General features: G+C 43.1%; 1 protein-coding gene across 2 annotated transcripts in view; it reads left to right on the forward strand.

Annotated features, from left to right (window-relative positions):
• The window catches only part of C7H16orf96 (chromosome 7 C16orf96 homolog), a 90,768-nt gene that overhangs the window by 66,510 nt on the left and 11,532 nt on the right, over nt 1-12,726 (forward strand). For both annotated transcript variants that reach the window (XR_008913612.1, XM_056806105.1), the window contains exons 9-12: nt 4,252-4,326; nt 6,129-6,293; nt 10,124-10,242; nt 11,540-11,602. Coding sequence is in view for 1 of the 2 variants with exons in the window: in XM_056806105.1 (XP_056662083.1) it covers nt 4,252-4,326; nt 6,129-6,293; nt 10,124-10,242; nt 11,540-11,602 (422 nt within the window). In the remaining variant the exon portion in view is untranslated. The remainder of the gene's footprint in view (nt 1-4,251; nt 4,327-6,128; nt 6,294-10,123; nt 10,243-11,539; nt 11,603-12,726) is intronic.

Consider the following 12,726-nt stretch of genomic DNA (forward strand, 5'->3'; position numbering starts at 1 on the left):
CTGTTTCCAATGAATAATGTATGAAAATGACCAAATAAAATAATGTTTAAAAATTAAAAAAAAAAAAGAGAGAGATGAGAGCTGCTAGGAGCCAGGCCTAGACACACCTTCTCTCATGGAATTCCCAGCCCAAAATCCCCCACTTCCTCCTGCTACTTCACTTTATGCTCTTAGTGATGTCCCTTTCCAAAACCCCTCCAAATGGAGAATTCCAACCTCACTCTGGGTAAGAGACTGGTCTTCTGCACGGGGGGTTGTTGCCTGACCTTTGGAATGGAGGCAAAGTTCTGCATATCCACTATCTTCTCTGCCCCACTCTTGGTCCTCTACCCCTTAAGAGGCTTGTTTATATAAAAACAAGTCTTTGTTTGCATTTCAGTTCAATCAGAGGGTGCCATAAGAAGGTTCAGGCTAGTGTTAAATTTTCAGTCCCTACAATGTATGTGTCAGGTCTGCATGGAAGCAGATAAAGGTTATGTGACTTGTTCAGAGTCACACAGCTAGTAAGTGTCTGATGCCAATTTTGAATCTAGGTTTTCCTTACTCCAGGCTCAGGGCTCTAGCTTCAACTTGTACTCTGACTCTTGGACTACTTTGTAGGATGAGTGAAAGGCTGACTCCTTTCCTAGTTTCTGGAGAGATTAGCTTCCATCTTGGAGGAGGCTGCATGGTTACTCACTACTGACCTTCCTAGTTGAGAGCTAATTAATCTCTGCCTGGATTAAGATGGATAATCTCTCTAACTTCTTCACATTTCTCTATTGTTTTATAAATATTTGTAAATAAATTTCTGACTCAAGATATAATAAATATTGGCGACTACATTTAAACCTTATACCTCTGTTCTTTTCCCTTTTTTTGGCAATCAGTACAACATTGCTCTTCCTTAGTCTTATGGCATCTTTCCTACTTTCCACAATCTTTTTTTTTTAATTTTATAGTATTTTATTTGATCATTTCCATGCATTATTCATTAAAGACAATGATCATTTTCTTTTCCTCCCTCCCACCCCCCGTAACCAACGCGTGATTCCACTGGGTATCACATGTGTTCTTGATTCGAACCCATTGCCATGTTGTTAGTATTTGCATTAGAGTGTTCATTTAGAGTCTCTCCTCTGTCATGTCCCCTCAGCCATTGTAGTCAGGCAGTTGCTTTTCCTCAGTGTTTCTACTCCCTCAATTTGTCCTCTGCTTATGGATAGTGTTTTTTCTCCTAGATCCCTGCAGATTGTTCAGGGACATTACACTGCCACTAATAGAGAAGTCCATTACGTTCGATTATACCACAGTGTGTTTGTCTCTGTGTACAATGTTCTCCTGGTTCTGCTCCTCTCGCTCTGCATCACTTCCTGGAGGTCGTTCCAGTCTCCATGGAATTCCTCCACTTTATTATTCCTTTTTGCACAATAATATTCCATCACCAACATATACCACAATTTGTTCAGCCATTCCCCAATTGATGGGCATCCCCTCGTTTTCCAATTTTTGGCCACCACAAAGAGCACAGCTATGAATATTTTTGTACAAGTTTTTTTGTCCATTATCTCTTTGGGTTTCCACAATCTTTTAAATATCATTAACAGTGATTCAACTAGGGCTAGGCAATTGGGGTTAAGGAACTTAACCAGGGCCACTCAGTGGCTAGACTTGAATTTCCATCCTCCCAACATAACAACACAAACAATCTTTCAGAACTCGTCATGTAGTTAATTTGGTCTATGTGACTTGAATTCATCAGCCAAGTACTCCCTTAGTATCTCTTCTCCTTAGTTATCTTGGTTATGAACTCACTAGTATTGATTTTTATTATTTGTCGACTTGTTCATAGTCATTCAGGTATTTTTTTTGGGGGGGGGGGAATTCATTCTCCTTAGCAGGGAAAATAGAAACTATAGATAATGCAGTTCTGCCTTCCCTCTGTCAGTCATCCTCCCATCTATTTTAAGTAAAGGTCTTATCCCTTCTTTGATTCTTTCTCTCTCAATATAGCTAAAATATATGACCTTGACTGAACTGATCCAAATTGTTTCTAGGAGGTTCAATCCCCTTAATAATTCCTGAGGGACTAAAAATAAGCCCTGGGGTCATCCCCAGGCCCAAAGCCTTAGTAATGTCTAGGTCTGGGGGATCCAAATAGACCCCTTATGCCCTCAGGAGAGCAACTTGGGGTCCTTGGGCAGAAGATGACTCAAAGATGGTGTGAGAAATATGATCCCTCCCCTATTTGAGTAGACTCCTACCCATGCTAAATCAATGATTTTATACTTATGCTAATTCCTAATCAGTATTATCCAATTTATTGTGATTCCATAGGGGTAGTGATTATTTCTTTTGTATTAATAGACATTAATATACAGTTAAAGATAATTAATCTTAATATATTGCTATAATAACAGAGTTTAGGAGTAGTTGGATTGGGTTATATAAATTGAACTTATTCTTTCTTATGATAGATTTAAAAATTGTCAAGACACATACTTGCCTGACCCTCAAAATGTCCTAGAGGACCATCTATTTGATTTGATAAGTTTCACCATGTTCAAGAAAGACCTCTGGATCTTCACCCTGGATCATCTGAGTACTGCATAATACAGATGTTCTAATGAAAAAGTCCTTACTTTCTATCTTAGAATCAATATTAAGTATTGGTTCTAAGGCAGAAGTACTGTAAGGGCTAGGCAATTGAGGCTGAGAGACTTGCCTAGGGTCAAAGAGCTAGGAAGTGCCTGAAATCATATTTGAACCCAGGACTTCTCATCCCCACTGGATCTCTATCCACTGATCCACCTAGCTGCCCCGATCAATGAGATTTTGTATTTTGTGCTGTATCATCTGCATTTTCTGGGACTTGAAGGTTATAAAACTTGTACTCTGGAAAATGGAGGGGCCTCAGATTATGAGAAAGATCTAGGATCCTAGTTGTTGAAGGGAACCAGGTCTCTTTAATAAATAGTTATTGGCTGGGATCTCTGCCCCAGTTGCTTGATTACAGATTGTACAAATTTCTGGTATGGGATCACCTTTATATCAGGTTTGGTTTATTTTTAAACCCTTACTTTCTTTCTTAGAAGGGATACTAAGAATCCATTCTAAGGCAAAGGAAAAGTAAGGGCTAGGTAATTGGGCAACGCTGTCCAGGGTCCAGCTAAGAAGTGTCTGAAGTCAAATTTGAATTTGGGTCCTCCCAAGGTCTGACTCTTTATCTACAGTCATCTAGATACGTTTCTCAGGTATCTTTGCTTAACTAATGTTCTTTGTTATAATGAAGATTCCAATTTTGATAGGGAGAGGAAGAGGAATATTTCAAGAAATGACTATTACATAAAAACAAGTCAGTATCAACAAAACACATTTAATTCTGCAATAATACAGCAACTTCTGATTTGCCTCTATGACTAGAGATTGTGTCCAAGAGTAATGGCCACTAAGTGTCATGGAGGTATTGCTTCTTGGAGATGGATACTCTCTTGGGAGGAAAAGACAATTTTGTCAGACATCTCTAAGAAGCAACACAGTTACAGGAAACACTAATCATTGGGCAGCCAAAACTGACTCAGGAACTTCTGATTTTTCTTTCCTCTTTGGCTGGAAATGTCCATTTCCCAGGATTGCTGTTCAGTGACCTGAACTCAAGGAAAGAAATATTAAAGAGAAAAGGCATTTAGAGACTTGGAGTCCCATCTTAAGGGCTCACCTCAGCAAGACCATGTTTCTGGGGCTCATATAGCTGCCATTGCTGATGGGATGAGGAAAAGTAAGACCAACATTTCTGGAAACCTTATGGAGAACTAAAGTCCCAAGAGGCATGCTCAAAAGAGGAAGGAGCCTTTCCCCTTAATTCTTGTATAGCCTGTTGAATGGACAACTCATCCTGGTGCAGTCACCAATCATCTTTGACACACTGCCTCACCCCACTCCCCAGTTACAGGATAAAAAAAAATTAACCAGGAGCTAGTCTTGTCCATTAGCAAGGAACCATATTGCTTTTCCATGGATTTCCCATGTTACCTAATGGATGAATCAATGAATGACCTTCAGGGCCCCTCCCTCTCCTCACAGTAGCCAGGATGTACTTAGTACTCTGAGATTAGAGTTCCTATGAGACTTCTCTCCTGTCCAAAAGCATAGCAGGACATAGCCTTGCTCTTGGAATTTGGGGATAGTAAACCCTCTGAGTCCAAGCCTTCAATAAGCAGACCCTCTAAAATCTCACAAAAAAGAATAACCTGCTCTTTTCTTTGAATTTAGGACATCCAAAATGTGTTGAGACAACTAGAAATCAAAAAGGCAGATAAAATTGAGATGGAAGAACAAATGAGAGAGGTGAGCAAGTGATTGATATTCTCCTGACCAAGCCCACCCTATCCTACCAACACATCCTGAAGAGTCTCCCTGGGAAGAAGGGCAGCCACATCATTTCAGACTGAAATAGAATAATGATAAAATCCAGGGAATGGGAGATAGGGGATGGGTCATCTTTTTTCCCCCAAATATAGAACAGTTAGAAGAAGAAAACAGTTTTGTTTTGGTTTTTGGCTCTAGTAGATTTCACAGCTAATACAAACCAATTCCTTCATGGAAAATTTAGCATAGTTGCTGTTCTGGGACTAATCTGCCTTTTTAGCAAGTTGTTGTTAACAAGAGTTTTAGAATGCATTTACTCTAATGAACAAAGATAGTGCTGGAGCTGAATTCTTTTTGTCATCTCTATTTCCTTCCCTTTGGGTCGGGGATTTCAGTACCCCAGATCCTGAAGATCTGGGAAATAGAAGTAAGCCCAGAGATCTGATTTCACTCCAGTTTTGTCCAGTACAGTCAAGGGCAGCAGTCCCTCCCTTCACCTTTACTTGCCTGGTGAGCCTTCAGTTGTGCGGAACAAGAATAACCAATTTACCTAAAAATGATTGCGTAAGAACATTTCACCCTACAATTCACTGTATCCTTGAGCATTTTTGTGTGTGTTATTTTGGGTGTTTTTTAGTGGCCTTTATTAAATACCTAGTTTTGTGATTAAGAGCCTGCAAAGGGTTTCTGCTTGGTTCTTGATGTCTCAAATTTTACTTGCATTTTGACCACCTAAAGGATTTTTTAGCTAAAAACAAATTCAAAACATTAAGAGCAAATTCCAGGTTCAGTTCCAAGAGGTAGGGCATAAACAAGGTCAGCATAACCCAAGCTGGCATTAGGCCATAATGGGGTGGTCAGAACTGGTTAAACAGGATCGCAGTCAACAAATACAGTCAAGGTCTGGTGGGAGATGGAATTCTGGGTGAGAAAAACTACTTTCAGGGCAGTCTCTTTCCGATAGGGTCTAGGTGTGGCTTTAGTGCAAGTTTTCAGGATGCTAATTATGTCCAGAGTCCTTTTTAAAAGCAAGAATCCTTAAAGTGCTCAAAAGCAGGTAAGGTATTTCAAAAACACAAATAAGAAGCTAGAAGCCATCCATACAATTTGCAAAATACAAGAAAAACAATTTGCACATATATTGGCTTGACAAGACACAGACTACAAATTGGATAAATGATGATTATATTGGAAGTACTCAATAAGCAAATATATTATTATGCAAATTGTGTTTTTTTAATTGATTTTCATCGAAAAGGTCAATAGTCTAGTGTATTGAGGTGAAATGGTCCAGGCTTTCTTGTGTGACCCCTGATATCACTGAATTTATACAGGTAATCTGATTTTTTATATCCTGATTTTTATTTTTATTTTTGGAGTAACAGTGGTGCTCCAAACTATGGTGCAGTGTGTCCTAACTCTTGTATTTCCTCACTGCCCTTTGCCAATTTGTGACGAGGAGGGCAGACTGGGTAGGATTATGCTGCAGAGAGAAGGGTGAATGTGTCTGTGAGTCTAGTATCAGTGTGTGCTGTGTTGTGCCTGACAGGGAAGGTGTGGGAATAGGACGACAGATGCCTGGACTGAGATGGGGTGAGAAAAGCACCGGAGAGTCTCCTAAAGAGTTCACAGGTGCCCCACGAATTGCAAAAGCTGGAAAGCATGGGCTTCAATCCCAGTAGCCTTAGCAGATGGGCAAAAGCAGACATCTTTCTTGAATTCTCTCCCATCTCTCCAATCCTCTTATTACTGCAAAACCTCTGACTTGTCTCTCTCACCAGAAAGCAGATAAGAGTGCCCTGGCCTTCAAAGCAAACCGGGCGGACCTGGATCTTGCAATAGTTCAATTAAGTGAAATGATGGGGAACATGATGAAGAAGATGTCTATCAATAAGCATGACTGGCAGAAGGTGCTGCACAAGCTTTTCATCGATGTGGATTCAAAGGTGGGACACCTTTTCCTTGGAGGGCTAAAGCTCAGGCCCAGAAGAAGTTGGTAGAGTATGCCTTTCCCTGGCAGCTAACCAACTCTGCCAGGAGAATTGGATTCTCTTCCCTCATTAGGCACTTGCATCAGGAATTACAGGAGGCTAATAGCAACATCAAAGACTATCTGAGAAATTGGGTTAGAGTTCGAGGGTGTGTTGGAGTCAGCTCAAACAGGCTAGGGAGAACCAATTGTTAAATTTTTGTGTATGAGCATCTTTACACCTCAGAAATCAGCAAATCAGGGCTTGACTGATTTTGTTGATTGACTAGACTTAAAATAGTGAAAGAAAAAAATGCAGATTAAAGGGGACAGTTAGGTGGCTCAGTGGATAAAGAGCCAGACCTGGAGACAGGAGGTCCTGAGTTCAAATATGACATCAGACATTGCCTCGCTCTGTGACCCTGGGCAAGTCACTTAATCCCCATGACCTAGCTCTTACCACTCTTCTGCCTGATTCTATGGTAGACGGTAAGAGTGTAAGAAAAGTAAAAAAATATTATGTGAAACATCCCCCACCCCAAGACCTGGTTGTTAAATATTTATGGAAAAACCACTAATTAGGGGCAAAAGGTGTGAAAGCCATAAAAGTGGGGAGAACCCAAATCATAAATCCAGTCTTAATAGTAGACACAGTAAAGAGGAGGCCAGTCCTCCTTAATACTAGTGCCTTTCCCTTGAAATTACCTCCAGTTTCCCCTGTATCTATCTTGTTTGTCCAGTTGTTTGCATGTTGGCTCTCCCCTTAGAGGGTGAGCTCCTACAGAACAGGGACTGCTTTTGCCTTTCTATGTGCCCAGCACATAGCAGGCGATTCATAAATGCTCGTGGACTGAGTAGCAGCAGTAGGACAGGCTTTGCCACTGACTGGTTGTAGGACCTCAGACAAGTCATTTTCCTCATTTATAAACAAAGGGAATTGGACTAGTTGCTGACTCCTCCTGGCTCTAAAGTTCTATGAGTTATGAAAGCATCCCTCCACCCCAGCCCCAGTACCTCATAGGGTTTTATAGCTGGAGAAGACCTCAGAAGTCATCCAATCTGCAAATGACGGAAATGAGGCCCAGAGAATTCCGTTTGCCACAGTTCCGCTAAATGAAACATGAACATGAAACATGTCAATCAGCGAATGAACAGGCCTAAAAGGTTCTGGAGTTTTTCTCCTCCCTTTTTCCTTAAGAACAAAACAAAACAAAACCCCTTATTTTCTGCCCTAGTAACAACTCAAGACAGAGCGGAGGGTGAGGGCTAGGCAATGGGGATTAAATGACTTGCCCCGGAAGTATCTGAGTGCAGCTTAAACCAAAGGTACTCTCAACTCCAGGCCTGGCACTCTATCCGCTGAATCACATAGCTTCCCCTTTTCAAAAATCCCCAAAGGATCTCCAAAAAATCCCTATTATCCTGTGGGGGAAACACAGATCTCTCAGCCTGACCTCTAAAGCCTCTCACAGTCTGGCTCCACCTCGGCTTCCACAGTTATTTCATGTTCCTGAGTTCCCATCATCCTCTCTAAGCTCCAAACAAAGTGGGCTGCCAGCTGTTCTCTGCACTTGGCATTCCCTATGGCTCCTCCTGGCCTTCTCCCAGCCTGTCCACCATCTTTGCCCAGCCCTAAGAGGCCGGGTCTTTTTTCAAGGCTCAGCTACAGCACCGTTGCTTCTGGGGAGATTTCCCTGATGCAGCTTTTCATTGGGAAAGTGGTTTTTCCTTCATAACTGGCGGAGCACCTACTTCCCCCTTCAGATGATCCGGCATGGACTTCCCCAGGACTCCGTTGTTCCCCAGTGGGGTGTAAGCTCCTGGAGGGGGTACTGGGTGGAAGGGGAAATGACCAGGCAAACAAAGGTTCCATCCCCTCGATTTCCTCAAGGGCCAGCCACTATTTGTCTTTATGTCCTCCTTAGCGCCTCACATCCGCCCTAGCAGATAAAGGGCATTTAATGCATGCTTGGGCCACACACCAAATTAATGCCTGGTCCAGAGGCATGACATACTACACCAGTGAGCCTTTTGGGCTAAACTTGCTCTTTATCTCCAGGCGTTCACAAAATAGAAAGAATTCCTAGGAAGGGTATTGGAGTCCCTAATTGGAGGGTTTATATCCTTTCTTCCCTTATAGGAGGTGAGGAGAAAAGGAAGAATGAATCCAATCAGGCTGAAATATATTATGAAATAAAAGCAAGAATTAGAAGTATTTATGTACACATAATAACTGTGCTTAGCCCTTTACAGTTTCTACCCGATTTGACAACCTTAGGAGATAGGTGCTAATTATTATTCCCATTTTACAGATAAGGAAATTGAATCCAAAATAGGTTAAATGACTTGCTCAGGGTCACACAACAAATAAAGGGCAGCTGTGGATAGAGCATTAATCTTGAGGTCAGGAAGACCTGAGTTCAAATATGACCTCAGGCGCTTACTGTATGACCCTGGACAAGTCACTTAATCCTGTTTGCCTTGGTTTCCACATCTGTAAAAATGAGCTGAAGAAGGAAATAGCAAACCACTCTAGTATCTGCCAAGAAAAACCCTAAACAGGGTCACAAAGAATCGGACACAACCACAACAAGTGAACAACCACCACAAAAACACAACTTAATTAAAAACAGACAATTAGGGTTTGAGGCTGGATTTGTACTCGGGTCTTCCTGCCGCCAGGCTCAGCATGCCCACTTTACTTGGTGTGTATGTGTATTCAATCCTCAAAAGGGCAAAATGCACTTAAGAGGGATTTTAACATGGGTACCCCCACTGTTTATTGAGGTTCCTGACCCTCAAGAAATGCTTAAAAAATGTTTGTTGATGGGTTGAATCATGAACCCTCTGCACTGATCCACAAGTGCCAAGTCCCAGGCACAGATGGGCTGGAGGAGGCATCCCTGAACAGCTCTGGGAGAGAAAGGCTGGGCAGGAGGTTGTCCTGTGCACTAGTGCCAGCCAGAGCCTGCCTGGTGCCCTCATTCCACTGCCTCCCTGAGGACCCTGAGGAGGCCGGCCAGTGAGCGTTGTGCCGGGCTGGCATGCGGATGAGAGGGGAAGCGGCCTTGTTTTGTCGCCGTCTGTACCTGCTCAGCTGTGGTATGTCGCAGGCGAGCCCCATCTGTTATGTCTGGCAGGGACACCAGGCTGCTGTTACTTAGTTACTCAAAGGAAGGGGTAGAGAATTTAGTGGGAACATTTCTAGCTTTAACAACACCAAGCTACAGATAGGAAACGAGTCCAGGGCTGAGCATTAAACAGGGAAGAGTTCAGATTATTTCAAGTGTTCACTGAGCACTGGATTGATTAGGCCAAGGGAGAAACATCAAAGGCCCTCCACAATCTGACTCCAATGTATTCTTGCACCCTTGTCTTATTTTACTTCCTGCCCAACCCAACTAAGACTAAGCCCCACATACCTGACTTTTTGCCTTTGCTTGTGGCATTTCCTTTGCCTGGAATGCCACCACCACCCCCATGCCCCACCATTAAAATTTTTTTAAATTTTTATTTTAACCAGCCACTTTTTAAAAATCCTCCTTTTGGGGGAAGCCAGGTAACTCAGTGGATAAAGTCCAGGCCTAGAGATGGGAAGTCCTGGGTTCAAATCTGGCCTCAGACACTTCCCAGCTGTGTGACCTTAAGCAAGTCACTTACCCTCAGTTGCCTAGCCTTTATCACTCTTCTGCCTTGGAACCGATACTTTGTATGGATTCTAAGATGGAAGGTAAGGGTTTAGAAAATATATTTCTTAGTTCCATCAAGACCAAACAAATCTCTGCTCCTGCCTTTATCCTCTCACAGCTGGGCCACATGGACCTTGATCCCATGAAGAAACAGATGAAGCAAATCTGGAAAGTTATCAAAAAGCACCTGAGTGAGAGTGCTCACTTTGATGGAGACGGCGCTGCTGGCTTTAGGAAGTGAGCTCCCAGAGTACCCTGGCCCCCCTCCAACTCCATGCTCTTCTAGGTCACCAAGTGGCTCTTTGGGGAAAAGGGTCCCAGTTCCCCCAGACCTTGAGTTCTTCCCCAAAGTAGGTTTGAAGAGGGAGGGAGGGCCAGAGGGAAGCCATAGAAGAAGACGCTGAGCACCCTGGAGCGGAGGGACCAGGAAGGGTCACTGGCAAGGTAGGAAGAACCCTTAGCCATCTGCGTAGTCCCTTTGCCTCCCCGTTTTACCTCTGCCTGCAGATTCTAGTCACTAGGGTCACTCCTCAGGATGAAGCATCTTGTCTCCAGAAAGCCCTGGTTAAAACCTCCATGTACTGTTTCCTTGATGTTCCTTGAACAAAACACTCCAGCTCTCTACTTCACTGGGCATTTTCTTTCTTTTTTCTTTTTTTCATGGTTACAAGATTCATGTTTTCTCTCTCCCCTCATCCCTCCCCCCTCCCAGAGTTGACAAGCAATTCCACTGGGTTATGTATACATTTAATTGTGACCACTTGAACCCATTTCTATTTGTGACCACTTGAACCCATAACTATTATTACTATTTTTACTGGGCATTTTCAGTGTCTGTCACTTTTGCTTGGAACTTTCTCCCTCCTCATCTTTTCCTCTCGACTTTGAGTTCCAACGAAAATCCCATCTTCTATGGGAATCTTTTCCAATCCCTCTTAGTTCCAGTGTCTTCCCTCTGTTGATTAGTCCCAATTTATCCTTTATGTATAGCTTATTGGCATATGGTCTTCCCCATTCAAGTGTGACTTTCTTAAAGGCAGGGACCATTTTTTTGCTTTTCATTCTATCCTCAGCCCTTTATACAGTCCCTAATATATAGTAAGTGCTTGATAAATGTTTATTGACTGACTGACTGACTAGGAGAAAAGGGAAAAAAGGGAGGAGAGGAGAGGAAGAAATTAATTTACTTAACCCATTAGCCCCATGAAGTTAGCTTTTCCTACACTACTTTGTCAGACTGGCCCTGAAACTCAAGGAAAAGTAGGTTTGGTGCCTTGTCCCAGGCCCTTAACACACAGGAGCCAGAGGGCAATATTAAGGGTATCAGATTCCTGTAGGCCTTCAGATCCCACCTGAACCCCACTGTGGGTTCTTGGGGTCTGTATGTTCCTCCCCCACCTACCGTATAGCCAGCCCTGAGGGGGGGCCAGCAGAATGACATCAACCACTCCTCCAACTCTACAGTCTAAGCCCCTGTTGCTCAGTGTTTGAGAAATAGATGACGACTTGCCGGACTTGGGGGGGTCCATTTCAGGCAACTCTTTGAGCGGGTGAAGTGCATCTCTTGTGACCGGCCTGTGACGATGATGACGTGCCCGTGAGTACCGTCTCCTGGGTTTGCTCCAACTCAGTATTCCCAGCTGTGTTCCCTAAAGCCCTGATGTTCCATGTAACACGAATAGAGGTTCTGTGAGAATATTTTCCAATCCAGAATATCCAAGAGGAAATTAAATAGGCGTCAAATGACACTTTTTTTGGTCTATGAAAAGAAACCTGTGCTTCCTCTGCTTTGTACCAGTATTGGCCAGACCCTCTCCCCTTGGTCCCTGGGTTACTGCACCCCCTTCAGACCTCCAGAAACATTGTCAAGAGATGTCAAGCTCAACCGTGCTCTTTGGCCCAGTTAGCCTGGAAATCACATTTTTATAAGTCCCGTCCCACCAGGGGGCACCATCTCACAGCGTTTTCTCTCCACTGACTACCCAACATCTCTTCAAAACACATTATTCATAATAATACCTCGCTTTCATGGGGCCCTTTTTATTTCCAAATAACTTGATTCTCGTTCGGTGCTCTGAGTTAAGCCCAACAGAGTTGATCATCTGAGGAACTGAGGGACCCCGTGCCAGAGAAGTTATGAATTGCCCCAGGGTCACCCAGCTCATTTAATTAGTGACAGAGCTAGAACCAGACAGGCCTTTCTTTTTGTTTTTCTTAAAACCCTTACCTTCTGCCTTACAATCCATACTAAGTTCCAAGGCAGAAGAGCATAAGGCCTAGGCAGAGGGGGTTAAGTGACTTGTCTAAGAGCACACAGCTTGGATGGGTCTGAGGTCAAATTTGAACTCAGGACCCCCCCAGCAGTAGGATTCTTCTGTCCCAAGTCACCTAGCTGCCACCAGATCTAAGTCTTTCTACTTCTGGTCTCTTGCTTCTTGTGAGAGCTCTACCTCCTGAGTGATCTTAGGTGCTATGGGATAAACCTAAAAGATAGAAAAATAGAAAGAAAGAAAGAAAAAAGACTCCTTGCCCTCATAGCTTAGGGGGATCTCATTTGGGGAAAGCTATCAGAAGGACTTTTGGCTACTCATCAAATGGATGTGTCAAGTTGGAGAGAAGAATAAAAATCTCCTCAGCCCTGATTAGGACTGTATTACTTCCTCCTTTCTAATCTATGAAAACTTCATTGAGAAGATGGGTTCTCAGCTAGATTTCTCCCCA

This window comes from Monodelphis domestica, chromosome 7, assembly GCF_027887165.1.
Source record: "Monodelphis domestica isolate mMonDom1 chromosome 7, mMonDom1.pri, whole genome shotgun sequence".
Classification (NCBI taxonomy): Eukaryota; Metazoa; Chordata; class Mammalia; order Didelphimorphia; family Didelphidae; genus Monodelphis; species Monodelphis domestica.